Here is a 16,722-nt window from a genome sequence, read left to right as displayed (position 1 = left end):
GAGAGAGAGAGAGAGAGAGAGAGAGAGAGAGAGGTTTTATCATTGGAATGGATAAAGTGGTCCAGGGACCTGCTAGCTCACCTCGATGTTGACAAAGATGGTCTCCATATCTTGAGGCCTAAGGAATCGCTGTAGGGGCTTCATGAAGTGCTGAGGAGAGTCAAAAGAGGGTAAGACAAAAGTCGATCAGCTCGCCTTTCAGCTTGCCCAGAGGAACAGAGCAAAGGATGAATCAGGGAGACACAGAAAGGGAAAGAGGCCGAGAAACAGACGTAGGCAGCAATGACACAGACAGAAACAGCAAGGAAGAAAGAGACAGTCAGACTGACTGAAGGACAGACAGACAGAGTGGTAGAGACACAGGGATAGTTACAGAAACACCCAGAAACCAACATGGAGATTATAGAAGTAGAGGCGGAGATACAGACAGGGAGATAGTCCAAGAGACACAGAGACATTAAGATGTGCAGAAACAGAAATAGAGACAGAAGCAGACATAGAGAATTGGAGATGGAGACAGAGAGCAAAAGAAAGACAAATAGAAAAAGGCAGATAGACAAAGGAAACTGAGACCCAGGAGTGGTGGATGGCACATGCCTGACGTCCCAGTGTGGGAATGTCTGGGGCAAGAGCATCATACGTTCAAGGCCAAGTGGGCTACATAGTGAGGATATCTCAAAGAAAAACTGAGCCATGAAGAGATGGCACAGCCCTTAAGAACACTTAGTGATCTTGCAGAGGACCTGGTTTCATTCCCAGTCCCCATGTGGTGGTTCTCAAACTCAGTAACTCCTGTTCTAGTGGATCTGATACCCTCTTTTATTTTCTGAGACAGAGTTTCTCTGTGTTAGCCTTGGCTGTCCTGGACTCACTTTGTAGACTGGGCTGGCCTGGAACTCACAGAAAGTCACCTGCCTCTGCCTCCCGAGTGTTAGGATTAAAGATGTGCACCACCACACCAGGCTGATACCCTCTTCTAACCTCCCCAGGCACCAAGCACTCACATGGTGCACACACATAGATGCAGCTAAAACACTCACTTAAAATAAAATAAATTTAATTTTTTAAGAGAAATCAAGAGAAAGGGAATCTCCATACAAAAAGAAATATTGCCTTCAACTGTTCCAAGGCAGAGTTATCACTCATAGGCCAAAGTGGACGCCGTGAAATATCCACCAGTAGATGGAAGGCCAAGTGTGGTCCAGTACTCAGATTATTCAGCAGTGAGCAGGCTCTGGCACATGTGGAGGGACCCCAGTGATATCTTGCTAAGTGAGAGAACCAGACACAAAAAGGCCACCCAGTGGGGGCATCTCAACAGGGGCAATCCAGAGACAGAAAGTGGATTCCTGGGTTCTGGAAGTTGGGGAGAATGGAAAATTGAAAGGTAAGGTGTACAGCGTGTCTGTCTAGAACAGTGGCATTTTCTATAATTAGACCGTGGCATTGGCTGCCCATGGCTGGATTTAACAACCAACTGACTGTTTAGCATATTTATCCATCTCTATTAAGCTGGTGATTTTTTTTTTTAAATGATGGGCTCAGATGTAGCAGCATATACTTGTCATCCCAACACTCGGGAAGCTGTGGCAGGAGATTGTGGGTTTAAGGGTAGCCCGGGTGGGGAGACAGCCTTGGCAGGACCCCTGGGTGCAACGCACCTGCTGGATGGAGCCCAGGGTGTCCGTGTACTTCTCCTCAGTCTGCTGGATCTCCCGCAGGCAGCAGCAGCGCTTGTCATGCTCGGTCATCTTGGGCTGTGAGCAGGGACCACAGAGGCTGGTGAGACCCCGCCCTGGAGCTCTTCCCACCCTTCCCCACCTGCCTAGTCCTTCCCAGACCCACGCACCGGGGTGGGCACCGACTCCGAGCGCATGAGGTCCTCATAGATCTCATCTCCTTCTGCCTCCTCATTCTCCACGCAGTCATAAAGGTCCTCATCTTCCTCTGCGGTGTCACTGGAGGGACAGATTCAGACCGCGACCCAAGCCGGGAACCCATCAGATCCCTTGGGAATCAAGGCTGGATATACAATGTTCCCCTAGCCTTGTAATGTGTCCCCCTCGGGCCCCGGGACAGATTTGTGTCCTCTCAAACCCTAGGACAGATCTATGACCCCCCTCAAACCCTAGGACAGACTCGAGTCCCTCAGAGCACGGGATAGATCCATGTCTCTCGGGCTCCAGTCTTCACTGTGTCCCACAAACCCTGAACCTATCGGGCCCCAATACTCACTCAATCTGGTCTGAAAGGCCACTGTAAATATCTTCATCACCCAGGGCACTGTCCTCTGTTGGGAAGGGCCTGGGGAACCAGATGGGCATAAGCAGGGCTGTGGGACAATGGGCTGGAGCTTCAAGGAGAACCCAGCTTTTGACTGCTACTCACATGATGCCTTTGTTCTGGGCAATGGGTGTCCATGACAGAGCAGACAGAGTGTAGATGACCTGTGACAAGGACCATAGCTGCTCAAAAATCCTTTCTATACTTACCCCCTAAGGCCCCCAGCTCCTGAGATTAGACATGTCCAGACTTAAGGGAGCATAGTTCAGCATCTCTCATGCATCCCTACAACCCAAACAAAGCCTCCCCACTATCAGGTCCATGGGATCGCTCAGGCACAGCAAGGCAATAGGAAGGATGGGGCATCAGAGAGGCAGAACCACGCAACACCAGCCACAATGACACAGTAAGTAGGTGAACAGACCCTGAGCTTGTCCCATATGCCTAAAGTTCATGATGTGGGCAGCATCCAGGAAGGCCAACCTGGCTTTGCTACCAGATCCCCAGTAGTCTATGGGCATATGTGCACACGCACACACGCACACACCAGGATATACTGCAAATAAATTAAACTCCAATCTCTGGGCACCCCCTCCAATCCAGCTCACCTTTCCAAAGTCCTGTACATCAAAGAGGTCGAAGGCCTCGAAGAGTTCACTGCGCTTGAGACCGAACTTCTCACAGCAGGTGGACAGGAAGGTTCGGATGTTCTTAAGACAAAGGAACTATGGGGAAGAGAAATGAGGCTGGAGACACCCTGTGGTGTGTGCACACACAGGAAGACTCTCTCTGTGTGTCTCTCTGTCTCTCTCTCTGTGTCTGTCTGTCTGTCTGTCTGTCTGTCTGTCTGTCTGTCTCTCTCTCTCTCTCTCTCTCTCTCTCTCTCTCTCTCTCTCATGCACATACACATACACACAGGCAAATCAGAAAATACAGACATTAAAAAAATAAATATATGGGTAAATAAAAATAAAGTAGGCCTGGCAGGATGGCTCAGCAGGTGAAGGTATGTACTGTGCAAGCCTGAGGACCTGAGTTCAATCCCCAGGAACCCACACAAATATGAAAGGAGAGAACGGACTCCTTTCACCTCCACACGCATCTATGCCACACCCACAACGATACTGATAATAAGCAAAAACTCTGCTGGCCTTGAATTCACTATGTAGCCTTGGCTAGTGCTGAACTTATAAAAAAAACCCTCCTGCCTCTAGGTAGTAACGCGTGCTGGGATGTGTCACCATGCCCAGCTAGGAAACGTAATATTTTTATTACATATATTTATGTATGAACAAGCGTACACGTGGAGGTCAGAATACAACATGCAGGAGTCGGTTCTCTCCTTCAACTACGTGGGCGGAGGGGATCAAACTCAGGTGATCGGGCTTGGTGGCAAGCACTTTTACCCCTGGGCTCTGAAAATGCTATTTTTAAGATAAGATAATGTTTGCCAAATCCTAGAGCTAGCTCAAGGAGTGGTGATGGGACTCAGCAGCAGTGGCAGGGGGGAGAGGGGGCGGGTATCAACTCAGAAAGGAGGCACAAAGGATGAACACAGTCTTTATTTCGGGAAGAGTGTGGGCTGAGCAAGGGTTCACAGTAACCAGCAGTGACTGAGTGGAGAATCCAGAGAACTGAGCATCTCATAGGAAAAGTGGATTTTGTGCTGAGAATAAGAATAAGTGATTGGCATTTGTATTAACCGCACCCGAACCAAGGCTTAGGGAATGCTGTGCGGCGGGTTGGGGGGGGGGGGGGAGGAGGCATGGAAGGCGTGGAAAGACCATGAGAGCCGGAGGAGGACGGGGAGGAGGAGAGCTGTGAGATGCTATCCATCCGTTGGCGTAGCCATTGCTCAGGAAGTGACAGCAGCTGTGGGTGCCTGCATAGCATCAAGCCAGCCTGACCCCAGCAGACACTGGTAGATGAACGAGGCCCCACCCTTGCTAAGGAGCTCTCGACAGCAGATAGCACCTGGGGGCAGAGAGTCAGTCTTTGCTAAGGGTACACAGTGATTGGTGGGGTTCCCAAGCTCCAGTGGGTGCCCCGCGCATGGGCAGCACTAGCAGGCTGTAGTGAACTATGCTAAGCAGCATAAAGTTGGGAGGCAGTGTGTTGGGTGGGATATAGGAGAAGTGGGAGGGTGGATGGAGGCGAGGTCATATCTCATTGTACCTATAAAGTCCACAAGAGTCATGGCTGAAGGGACGGCTCAGTAGTTACGAGTGCTTGTTTCTCTTGTAGAGGACCTACCTGGGTTTGCCTCCTAGCACCTACATGGTGGCTCACAACCATCCACAACCCAGCTGCAGGGGACCTGATATCCTCCACAGACAGATACTCAATCACATAAAACAACTGGGTTTCAGTTTTTCCGAGACAGGGTCTCTCTATGTAATAAACAGCCCTGGGTGTCCTGGAAACTCACTTTGTAGGCCAGGCTGGTCTTGAACTTATAGAGATCCACCTGCCTCTGCCTCTGGAGTGCTGGGATTAAAGCCATGTGCCCCCCACCCAGACTAATATTTTTATTTAATATAAGGAATAAAGTAAACCTTTTAAAGGAAAACTGGACTAAATTTCCCCCATACTCCTTTTTCTTCTTAATATTAATTTTTATTTATTCTTGAGAATGTCATACATGTATACAATGAAATACAATGTTGTCCATCCCATCTGCCCCCTCAAATCTCCCCCAGAGGGGTCCCCTCACAACTTCACGCCCTGTTTGTTTGTTTTTTTTTTTTTTTTTTACAGCTCACTCAGTCCACTTTGTGGGGCCCATGAGGGCATGGGTGTGGAGCAATCACTGGCACATGGCAACACCCCCCCCCAGCGGCCACACTGTCAGCAAAGAATGGTATTGGTACCCCTGGAAACTGTGCACTGCCAATAGCTGCTCAGAGAGCGTGAGGCCTGGCATCATCTGCCCGCCATGCTAGGGATGGGTAGGCTGGGCCCACAGCTGTGGTCAGTTCATGAGAGTGATGGCAGAGCCATTCCAGAAGACAAGCCGTTCACAGCACCTCTCCTGGCTCTTCCTGTCTCCTCTGGTGAGACATTCTGTGAGCCTTGGAGTGGGGGGCGGGGGGAACGACGCATTTCAACAATTCCAAGACTGAGCTATAAATTCAGTGCAATTTCTACTAAAATCATTTTTTTCTTTCTTTTTTTCTTTTTTTAAATTAATTTATTCATATTACATCTCAGTTGTTAGCCCATCCCATGTATCCTCCCATTCCTCCCTTCATCCCACTTCCCCCCTACTCCCCTCCCCTCCCCTATGTCTGTGTCTGAGGGGGACCTCCTCCCCCTGTATATGCTCATGGTGGCACTCAGAGGAAAAATCATTTTTTTTAATCATTGGGCTTGATGCATGACTCATTAAGATTGTGTAGATCATATAAAGTATAACTACTCATTGAAATGTTCTGACAATGGGAAAATTCATGTGGGGCTGCTTGCCTTGCGAGATATTAAAAATTATCAGAAATTTGGGGTTCATGTGTGTGAGCAAGTGCACTGTGTGTGCCAGTTGAGACCAGTTTGACACTGAACGTCTTCCCCACACACTCTCCAGTTTGTCTACCCTGAACCAGAGCATCTCAGTAAGCCACAACTCACTAACTAGTCTAGGCTGGTTGGCTCCACCTCCAGTGCCAGGGACCATAGGTACATTCCCAGCTTTTTATGTGGGTGCTGGGGACCCAAACTCAGGTCCTTATACTTATGTAGCAAGCACTTTACCCACTGAGATATCTCCCCTGTCTCCGAGAATGAAAATCATAGATCTACAGCTATTCCAACAGTGTGATAATGGCTGCCAGCCTCCAAGATGGCACCCAACTCCCAGGGTCCATGAAGGAAACATAGCAAGCTCTCTTGTAACCTCCTCCCATGCTGAAGTGGATGGCTCCTGTGTGACTAAGAGTATTGGTTAAACTAACGATAAGGGACTCTTCAAGACTGGGCACTGTGGCCTTGTGGGTTCTCTTTGGCTTCTTACATCATTTGACCACAGCCATGTTGTAAGGGCTACCCAATCAGTGCTGTGGAGAAGGTCTGAGGCTGAACCACCTGAGATGTGGATCATCAAATGATAGCGCATCATCCAACAATTGGCTGCGACCTCATGAGAAACCTCAAAGGTGAACTGCCCAGCTAAGCGACTTCAGAACTCCTGACCCAAAGAGCCTATGAGAATTGTACTATAAAGCTATAGAATCATTCGTTACACACTGATAAGCAGGTAAACGGGGATAAGACAAATACAGTGAGAGCTTGTCTGAGGCATCTGATAACTCAGTGGTAAAACCATTCAAGGAGCTTGACCTAGTGTAAGCCCTTAGTATCTGAAAATTATAGGCATTGTCATCATAGTCATGAAAACGACCACCATCATCACCACTGCCATCACCACCATCACCATTACCTCATTATCAGTAGCCATCAATACCAGCGCCATAATCACCATGACCATCACCATCACCACTATCACTGTCAGCACCATCATGACCAACATCATTATCATCATTATCACTATTATCACCATCACTATCATCAGCCTCATCAATCAACACCACCATCACTACTAATGGCACCATCACCATCATCATCGCCATCGTTACTATTGCCATCCTCACCACCATCGTCATGACTACCACTGTTACTATCAGTACCAGCACCACAATCACCATCAACACCATCCCCATCATCATTGCTACCACCATGTCCATCACCATCACCATGCCCACAATGTGCACATCTCTCTCCCACCACCAACCTACTGTTCCCATGGCTAAGTGTCTGCTAATGAATGCTTGGTATTATAATCACATCATGCCATAACTGTCTGAACTGATGGTGAGAGCCAGTGAACTCATCATTCATCATGAGGACAGTGGTCAGTTCTCGGCAACTATGGGTGTGGCCATTAACTCATTAAAGACCTATTGAGTAACTGTTGAAGCTAAGCTTATTTGCTCTTTGCCTATGAGAAGTCTTGACTCCTCTTTGTTTAAGACTTTGTGTGTGTGCATGGGTGCTTGTGTGTGAGTGCTACTACACATATACACACATGTGTGGAAGTTGGATGACAACCTCGGGTGTTGGTACCTGGCTTATACCTTGCTTGAGGCAGGGTTTCTCTTCTCTGTGCTTGTGAACATCCAGGGACTCCCATCTCATCACAGGGCAACCTCCATGCCTGGTTGTCCATTGGGTTCTAGCAAACAAACACCAGTCTGCACACTCCCCCGGCAAATGCTTTCCTTTTCAAGACATCTCTCTACAGCACTTCTTTCTGTTCCCATGTAGCGCAGGATGGCCTGAAATTCACTATATATCCAAGGATGAGGATGCACTCCTGATCCTTCTGCTCCACGTCTTGGTGACAGGAATGTACCCCCAAGATATCTGGGTGCTGTAAATGACACCCAGGACTCCGTGTGTGCCAGACAAGTGTTCTACCCACTGGGGAACAGCCCTAGATCCAGACTATTACACACACACACACACACACACACACACACACACACACACACACACACAAATTTGTGTGTGTGTAATAGTAATAATAAAGCTAAATGTTTTTAAAAGATACACTCTGAAGACTGACTAAGGAAGACATCATAGGCTGTTGTCCACCCTCCACACACATATTCACAAGTGTGTGAAAACATAAATACATGCATGAATATATACAATACACAGAGAGGGGGGCAGAGAGAGAGGGGAGGGAGAGAGGGGCACCAAAGACTGAACAAATGAAATGGCTGAACAAATGACTTCTGTCTGATGGGTGGGATAACTAAAGCCTGTCAAAGGGCTGTCACCTGCCCAGAGACACCCATGTGAAAGCAGGAGTGTGGAGAAACACAGACCATGGACGCCAAGCCCTACCCTGCTCCACCCTGGCTCCATGAGCCACACTGGGCCATCACAGCCCCTTACCCCAGGCCTCAGGGACATAGTAGGGACCAGCATTAAAGAGGAATTATATATACCACTCAGAAGTCCTGTGGGCCCTGGACTAGCCCTAGACAGGCAGATAGGACTGGAGGCCACCACCAGAGGTGAGAGATGTCTATCTGGCCTAGGAGAGGAAATCCCCTCCTTAACCTCAGAGGATCAGCTGAGACTGCCTTCCCTCCAGTCACATGACCCCTCCAAAAGGAGTATGATTCATCACCCCTTTCAAGGCTTCAGAGTGGCCAGTTAGAGAACAGGCCTCCTTCAAAAAGCAGCAGTGACTGCGGTTAGACCACCAAAAGAACTTCCCGGTATCGTGAGGCATGTGAAAAGGTAATGAAGGACAGGAAGCCACTGACTATAGTAGGCATGTGGAAGAGGAATTCCTCCTTGTTCTGTGGGGACAACCCCGCAACTTCCCTTATTCTCCAAGACAAAAGAGGACCAAGGCATTTGGGCAAGAAACAAGATCTTAGGCAAATCAGGAGCTGGCACTGTGGTCAAGCCGGAAGTTGGCTTTTGGTGCCTCTGCAGAAAATAGAGAGAATTGTGTTCAAGGAAGTAGCACTCGGGGGGCCAAAGGCCTCTGTTGGGGGCTGGGGAAAAAGACACCAAGAGTCAACACAAATTCTGTCTTCTGTGCTTTCCACACCCACAACCCCAACCCAAGGAGACGGCAGGAAACAGGAAATGCCTGCTACCCGGCCTGGCTGGGGAAGTTAGAAAAAGGGGTAGAGGAATGGCTCCCCGCCTTCCTTCAGCCCTGCAGTCTTTCAGGCACTGACTGGCTCTCTGAGGCAGCCATGTGGCTGCCCAGAGAGGGTCGTCATGCTGTGCAGCCTGTCCTGAGCTATGAAATGGAGGAGCTGATGACACACTCAACCTGAGTCTAGAACATTCTGGGAGCCAGGCTGCCTCTCCTCTCCCCTTCACCTCACACCCGAGCACACCCTCAACATCTAGGTGTCAGGTTAGCCTGGTGGTTCCCAGCTGAAGGAGGGTCATTACATCATGCCTTCGGTTCTCCAACCGTCAGGAATGAAATTGCAATGTGCTGGCCTATGCCTGTGAGCTCAGCACTCAGGAAGGTGAGGCAGAAGGGTGGCTATAAGTTTGAGATAATCTTGGACTACATAGTGAGTTCCAGGTTGGCCAGGGTACCACAATGAGACCCTATGCCAAAAGTGGGTGTGGGCGGGGAGGGAAGAGGAGAGGGGAGGGAAGAGGGGAGGCAAGGGTGTTGTGTAGCAATTTCCTCTAAAACGAAACCCTCCACCTTGGAAGGAAGCTCATGAAGACACAGGATGTGCTAAGGGGAGGTGAAAACTCTCCTGTCCAACAGAGAAGCATTTAAGGTTCAGGAAATAATACAACAGGAAGTAAATAGGAAGTCCTTGAACCAGACCAGATTCTCTAGGCTCCTCCCTCCCCAAGCACAAGCTGTAAGGACTGCTGATGGCCACTCTCGGACAAAGCTGAACTGTCCAGAAGATGCTCAGACAGGACAAGGCACCCGGAAGAGACACATTATCCACCCTGCGGAGTGGCCTGCCGACTGTGCAGTGCCTGTCCTCCGGGTTTCCAACTTTCGTGGGTCACCCACCATCCATGCTGGGCTTTGGTGATGCAATGTCTTTGAGTAATTTCTGCTCCGGGAAGTGACCCCCTCACTCACATTCTTATATGTAACCCAGTAACTCTCAGTGGTTCGCCAAGTTGAACTTTGGCGGCGTCCTCGCTGTTCTCCGCTGCCGGCTCTCTATCTGGGGTGAGTGGACGTGTGCTCATGTCTTCCCCGGAAGACGTAGTAATCACACAGTAAAGATAAGGGAACAGAAAGAAAAGGGGTGAAGATGAAGGGGTTGGAAGAATGGCAGAGAGAGGGAAGGAGAAAAAGAAAGAGGACAGACAGGAGAGGCAAAGAAGGAGAAAGAGAGAGACGGAGATAGAAAAAAGAAGAAAGTTCTTCTAGAACTGAGCACCGACACAAAGCCTGAGCAAGCATATATTAAGTGTTTACTGTTTACCCAGCACTAAGACCCAGTCATGGACGAGGAATATCGGACCCTGATGCCACAGTGCTTGTAACCTGGAGACGTGGGATAGATGAACAGGCGGGACTCTCAGCACAAAGCAATCCTTCTCTCGGTTGGTGACAGCACTGGGGACTAGGTGGGAGGAAGTACAGATAATCTGTGATATGCAGTAACAAGGACAGGTAACAGCTTTAAAACAGTGGGTGGGGGAGGGGGCAAGGCAGAGCTCAGTCAGCAGCCACAGCAAGTCAGAGGAGATAGACCATGTAGGGGAAAATGGTGGACAGCATAATCTTCAGCGGTGCAGGTGCATCCATTTTAAAAAGATCCTCTGGTTGAAACACCAACCAAGGACCATGTAAGGACTGGACCGACCTAGACCCCCTACACATATGTACTCCATGGGCAGCTTGCTCTTCATGTGAGTCCCCCCTAGTAAGCGGAGCAGGGGCTATGTCTGTCTCTCACAAGGACTTTCCTGCATGCTTTCGATCCCCTCCCCCTGGTGGGGCTGCCTTGCCAGGCCACCTTGGTGGAAGATGCACTCAGTCCTGATGCGACATGATGAGCTGAGGCGGATAGGTAGGAGAGGCCCCCCTTTTATAAGGGCCAGGGGTTGGAGGATACAGAGAGGAGGGAGGGAGGGTAGGGCTGGGAAGAGAGGAGGGCAGAGGCTACAATCGGGATGTAAAGTGAATAAGTAAATGAATTAATTTTTAAAAAGAAAACTATGCACACAACTTTTAGGTTCTACTTTTTGAATTCCAACACTGATAAGTTCATATTTTGAAGAAATTAATCTCAAAATAAAAGACCAAATTTTATAACCGCGCCCCCTAAAACACCCCCAAGTCTCCCAACTTCTATGATGAGACACACAATAGCTGTGCAACCTTTGGTCCTGACAAACAACTCTACCCAAAACATAAAAAATACCCAAGGGCTAGATTGTGGTCAGGGATGGAGTCCCTACCTAGAATCCTCCAGTGAGGGGCTGTGTTTGGCTATGTGCACATGACTGCAAGTAGCAGAGGAGGCCAGAAGAGGGCGCTGGAGTCCCGGAAGCTGGGGTTTTTTAAGATTTATTTATTTGTTTGTTTGTTATGCATACAGTGCTCTGCCTGCATGTACACCTGCAGGCCAGAAGAGGGCACCATATCACATTCTAGATGGTTGTGAGCCACCATGTGTTTGCTGGGAACTGAACTCAGGACCTCCGGAAGAGCAGTCAGTGCTCTTAACCTCTGAGCCATCTCTGCAGCCCAAGCTAGATGATTTGTGATGACCAACACAGGCAGGACTTCCCTCCTCACTGCTTCTGTTCACCTTGCTGTGCACATCTTTCCTCAGGATCTATTCACAGGGTCTCTCACTGGCCTGGAGCCCATAGGTTCAGCTAGGCTTGCTGGGCTTTGAGCCCCAGGAAGCCTGGCTCCATCTCCCTACTGCTGGGGGGGCTACAGGTGGACAACGCTACACCAGGCTTTTTTTTACCTGCTCCAAGCGCTGAGGATTTGAACTTAGATCCTAAGGCTTGCAAGGCAAGCGCTTTACGGACTGGGCCATCTTGCCAGCCACACACTTTTAAACAAGGGAATGTCTCTGAGCCATGACTGGCTAAACTCACAGACATAGCACAGTTAGATATGGAGGAAGAAATGAATTACACATCATTTTATATCACATGTGTGCATGTGTGTGTGCATGTGTCCGTGCGTGCATGCGTGTGTGTGTGTGTGTACGCGCGCGCGCGTAAGTCATTTTTTTTTCTTGCACCATGTGGGATCCAGGGATCAAACTCAGGTGGTTAAGCTTGCCAGCAAGTGATTTCACCCACTGAGCCGTCTCACTGGCCCTCATCTCCGTTGCTCTTGCATGCACATGCATGTGTGCACAGTATCATGCACTTGACGGCACAAATGCTTGTACCGGTCTCTCCCAGCTGTGTATCCCACACCCAGACCTGGCATGCACTCAATAACGTTTGCTGAACCCGTGAAGAGGTGGCTGGCTGAACAGGAACCTGCTGTGTACTCTTTCCTGCCAGGAGCAGTCTTGAATCCCCCCATGGCTCTAAGAAAAATGGATTTGCATAGAAGCTGTACATGCTTCCCTCTGACTTGGGGTGTTTATTAGCAGAGAAATGGAAACATGAACAGAGAGAGTGTTTTGCGTTACTTGTCAATGGTGGCTTCATTTTTCTCTCATTACCCCATCCTTCTCAGCCCTCGTCCCTGTGAAGGCTTCGGCCTTTTATAGACTGCTGATTTTACGAGACAGACCAGAGCAGGCTGTAGCTATTTCCTTCCTGCCTTGTTCTTTTCTTTCACTTTCTTTTTATCGTGTGTGTGTGTGTGTGTGCGCGTGTGTGTGTGTGTGTGTGTGTGCAGTATGTGAGTGTGTATGCTTGCATATATGTGCATGTGCGTGCGTGTACAGTATGAGCTATGCACGTGCGCACGTGTGTGGTGTGTGTGTGTGTGTGCACATGTGTGTGTAAGCCAAAAGAAGTCAACCTTGGGTATCTTCCTTCCTTGAATCATCTCCAGTTATTTTATTTTTATTTTTTAATCACATCCTTGCCTATACAGTGAAATCAAGGGCAACCTGAGCTACATGAGACTCTGTCGGAAGAATTTTTTCTCACTAAATTATGCTGTGCTCAGCTCGCAGGGTGGTTGGCTGTCACCGTCATCCCCTAAACAACAGAGTACATGGCTCCTTCTGTGGCTGTGGGGGGAAGGGGGGGTCGTGTCACCTACAGATGACTTAGAAGCCAACGGAGGATACAAGCAGGTTTCATCAAAAGAGCACGCCATTTTCTACAAGAGATCAAATCGTAGGCTGATCTTGCGCTCCATGAAACTAGCCTCTCTCGTGGACTGAGGGACTACGTATGGCTAGTCAGAAGGCTGTGGGCATTATAGGAGAAGAATACATGAGAAAATTATGGGGTGTGGCTAGGGAAATGACTCAGTGGGTAAAGCACTTGCTGTGCAAGCACAAGGACATGAGTTCAACTCCAGAGCACCAGCATAAGAGCTGGCATAGTGGTGGCACTTGTAATCCCAGCACTGGGGGGGGGGAGGGCAGACAGGAGGATCCCTAGAGATCACAGGACAGTTCCCCCCCCCCAAAAAAAAGATGGCGGGGCTGGAGAGATGGCCAAATGGTTAAGAGCATGTTTCTTTGTGGGGACCCAAATTGGGTTCCCAGCACCCACAGCCGTGGGTCATTCCAGATCCAGGAGGTCCAGTGCCTCGGGCTTTGCCTGGCTCCTGCACACAAACACACATATCCTCACAGACATGTACTCAAAAAACGAAAACCTTTTGTTTAAAAAAATGCTTTGAGGTAGAAAAAGAAGAGCCCTTGAGTAAGACCCACATCATCAACCTCTGGCCTCCACAGGCCTGTGTACACGCATGCACACATATGGGTGCGCTCACAAGCACTCAGACCCACAAAGAAAGAGAAAATGATTGAACAGTGCCAGGAAAAGATGGGATTTCCGTGACATGTTGGAAGCCTTGTTGAGAGGCTGATGTTTAAGCGAAGGCTGGAAGGAGGTGAGGGGCCAGCCAGGTGGATACCAGCATGAACAGTGTCCCAGACAGAGGAAACAGACAGCACAAAAGACCTGAGGCAAGACTGTGCTGGGTGCATTGGGGGAGAGCTTAAGAGGCCTGTGGCTGGAGTGGACTGCCAGAGGAGGGTAGAAGGGAGATTGAACCAGGTGTCTGAGGAACCAAAACTAGGGCTGCTGAAACAAACACACTTGTGATTGTCACCACAAGACCCAACCTGGACACTTTTTGTCCTTGAAAGGAAACCAATAATGACTGAATGACTAGCTTTCCAGTGAGGGGCTGGGGGGTGTGGTCATGGATGGAACCCTTGCCTATAACACCCCCCAATAAGGGGCTAGGGGCAAGAGGCTGAAGGCACAGTCATAGATAGAACCCTGCCTATAATCTCCCAGTGCCGACTGGGGGTGTGGTCATGGTTTGCTTATAATCCCCCAGTAAGGGGCTGGGGGCATGGTCATAAATGGAACCCTGCCTAGAATCCTCCAGTGAGGGTCTGGGGGCGTGGTCAGAGGGGAAGACCCCTGCCTAGAATTGCCCAGTGAGGGGCTGGGAGAATTTCTCAGAGGTAGAACACTGGTTTAGCTCAGGAAGTCCTAAGTTCCATTATAGCTGAGACAAAGATATAAATAGGGAACTGAGTCATGGAGATTTCCAGTAACTTCCTGTCATGTTTAGTGTCATCGACTTGACTGGATATGGGGTTAGGTAGGAACCAGGGCTCCAAACACACCTGTGAATGATTATTTAACCTCTGTGCGTGCCTATGAGAGACCGTCTAGATCAGGTTAACTGTAGGTCTCACCATGGGCTGGGGGCCAGGACGGAAGGAGGAGAAAGCAAGTTGAGCACCAGTACTCATCTCTCGCTGTTTCCTCACTGCTGACGCGAGGCGGCTGGCCGCCTCACTCCCGCCACCACTGCGTCTCTTCCATGACAGACTGTGCCATGGAACTTTGAACATAAATAAACCTTCCCTCCCTGTGATGGTTTGGATGAAAAAATGTCTCCCATCACCTCTGGCATTTGAACACGTGGTCCCCAACTGATGGCATCATTTGGTAAGGCTCGGGGAGGCAAGGCCATTAGAGAAGAATGTCACCGGAGGCAGCGATTGAGTTTTCTCCCTCTGCTTCCTGCTTGCTGGTCAAGATGGGAGCTCCCAGTAATTCCTGCCACAGGACTCCCACCTTAATGGTGATGGACTCTTAACCCTCTACACCCATAAGCCCAAACAAACTCTTCTAAAGATGACCTTGGTTATGATGTTTTATCCCAGCAATAGAAGAGTAACTAAAACACTTCTCCAAGATCCTGCAACTGGAATTGAAACTCGGAACCTAGCAGACCACTGACCTCAGGGCCCCATACTGAGTCCCATTGAGCACGCACTGAAATGTGGGATGGGAGATGAGTTCCTGTTCACTGCGGGATAGTCATCAGCGTCATTGGCTCACACGCTGTGCACAGCAACAGCTTCCCAGTCTCCCTGGACATGACAATGCACCCAGGCACTGCTAAAAAAAAGCCCCCTCAGAGGAGAACTGTGCCTCCCTCACACTCATGTGCACCTGTGGTTAAGACCACAAGCTGCTTCTGGGCCTGAGTGCATAGAGAACTCACCCAGTATGCATGAGGCCCTGCGTTCCGTCTCCACTACATAAACCAGATAGTGTGTGTGTGTGAGCACACGCACATACACACACACACACACACACACACACACACACACACAGAGAGAGAGACACACACTCTCCACTACATAAACCAGGTAGTGTGTATGTGAGCACATGCACATACATATACACACAAACACACATACACACACACACACACACACACACACACACACACACACACACACACATCATCTTGGCACTCAGAAGGCAAAGTGTCAAACAGGACTGTCATCTGAACCAAACTGGCATGGTCTTCACGAGCTCAGCTGCGCTTCCTACAAACGGTCATCACAGGTGAACTTGTAGACTGTCAGCATTCCCTCACAGGAGGATGGTCAGGAGGGGTCATTGGACCCTGATCTGAGCATCCAACCAATGCCCCCAGCCACTGTATGGAACTCAGCCCTAACTGCATGTGGCCTTGGGGTCTCTGAGAGGGGCTACTGTATACAGCTTGGAAAGGGGTCCATATCTGCACTGCCACAGCAAAGCCATCATCCATAAGGGGTGCAGACCTTCCAGTATCTTCCATAAGGGGTATCTTCCATAAGTATCTTCCAGTATCATCCATAAGGGGTGCAGACTTCCAGTATCAAAGTGTCTGCTTTGGGGTCACTCTCTTGCCCATAACCACCTGAATTCCTACATGCTGCTTGCATGCGTGCACCTCAGGGAGACTCGGTAAATGACAACAACAAAAAAAAAATTCAAAAGGAGAGTACCTCCCAGCAAGAGCATAGGCTGAGGGACAGCATTGGGAGTTCCGTGTCCCCACATCTTTGTACTATCTCAATTGTACAAATGTGTCATTTAGCCAAACACCTTCCAGTCTGGGAGGTCCTGCTGTGTTCTCTGACATCCAAACATGGTCTGACACCCTGAGGATAACCCTGCGCTCTGTCCATGCTGTGCTGTGTAGGTGTGTTTTTACACTCCTGTTTCAGGAATCCTGTCTTCCTGTTTGAGGAAGACAGATGTGGAGTCAGGCATCCTGCCCCATCACTCTCCGCCTGGTTGAGACAGGCTCTCTAACAGCTAGGCTGGCAGCCAGCAAGCCCACAGCTCTGGGGTTGCAGAGAGGGGTTCACAGCCATGCCTGGCTTTTTTTTTTCTCCTGAGACAGGATTTCTCTGTATAACAGCCCCGGCTGTCCTGGACTCACTTGGT

At 49.4% G+C, this 16,722-nt stretch overlaps 1 protein-coding gene across 2 annotated transcripts in view; it reads right to left on the bottom strand.

Annotated features, from left to right (window-relative positions):
* Nucleotides 1-16,722, bottom strand: part of VAV1 (vav guanine nucleotide exchange factor 1) — a 45,190-nt gene that overhangs the window by 23,757 nt on the left and 4,711 nt on the right. For both annotated transcript variants that reach the window (XM_084795958.1, XM_084795959.1), the window contains exons 2-7: nucleotides 2,892-3,008; nucleotides 2,389-2,447; nucleotides 2,236-2,304; nucleotides 1,850-1,958; nucleotides 1,662-1,757; nucleotides 82-150 (exon numbers count right to left, since the gene is read on the bottom strand). In XM_084795958.1, the coding sequence (XP_084652084.1) occupies nucleotides 82-150; nucleotides 1,662-1,757; nucleotides 1,850-1,958; nucleotides 2,236-2,304; nucleotides 2,389-2,447; nucleotides 2,892-3,008 (519 nt within the window). The remainder of the gene's footprint in view (nucleotides 1-81; nucleotides 151-1,661; nucleotides 1,758-1,849; nucleotides 1,959-2,235; nucleotides 2,305-2,388; nucleotides 2,448-2,891; nucleotides 3,009-16,722) is intronic.

This window comes from Acomys minous (genome assembly GCF_964271855.1).
Source record: "Acomys minous genome assembly, chromosome: 9".
Classification (NCBI taxonomy): domain Eukaryota; kingdom Metazoa; phylum Chordata; class Mammalia; order Rodentia; family Muridae; genus Acomys; species Acomys minous.
Note: the sequence above shows the minus strand (reverse complement) of the source record. Positions and strands in the feature narration are given on the sequence as shown.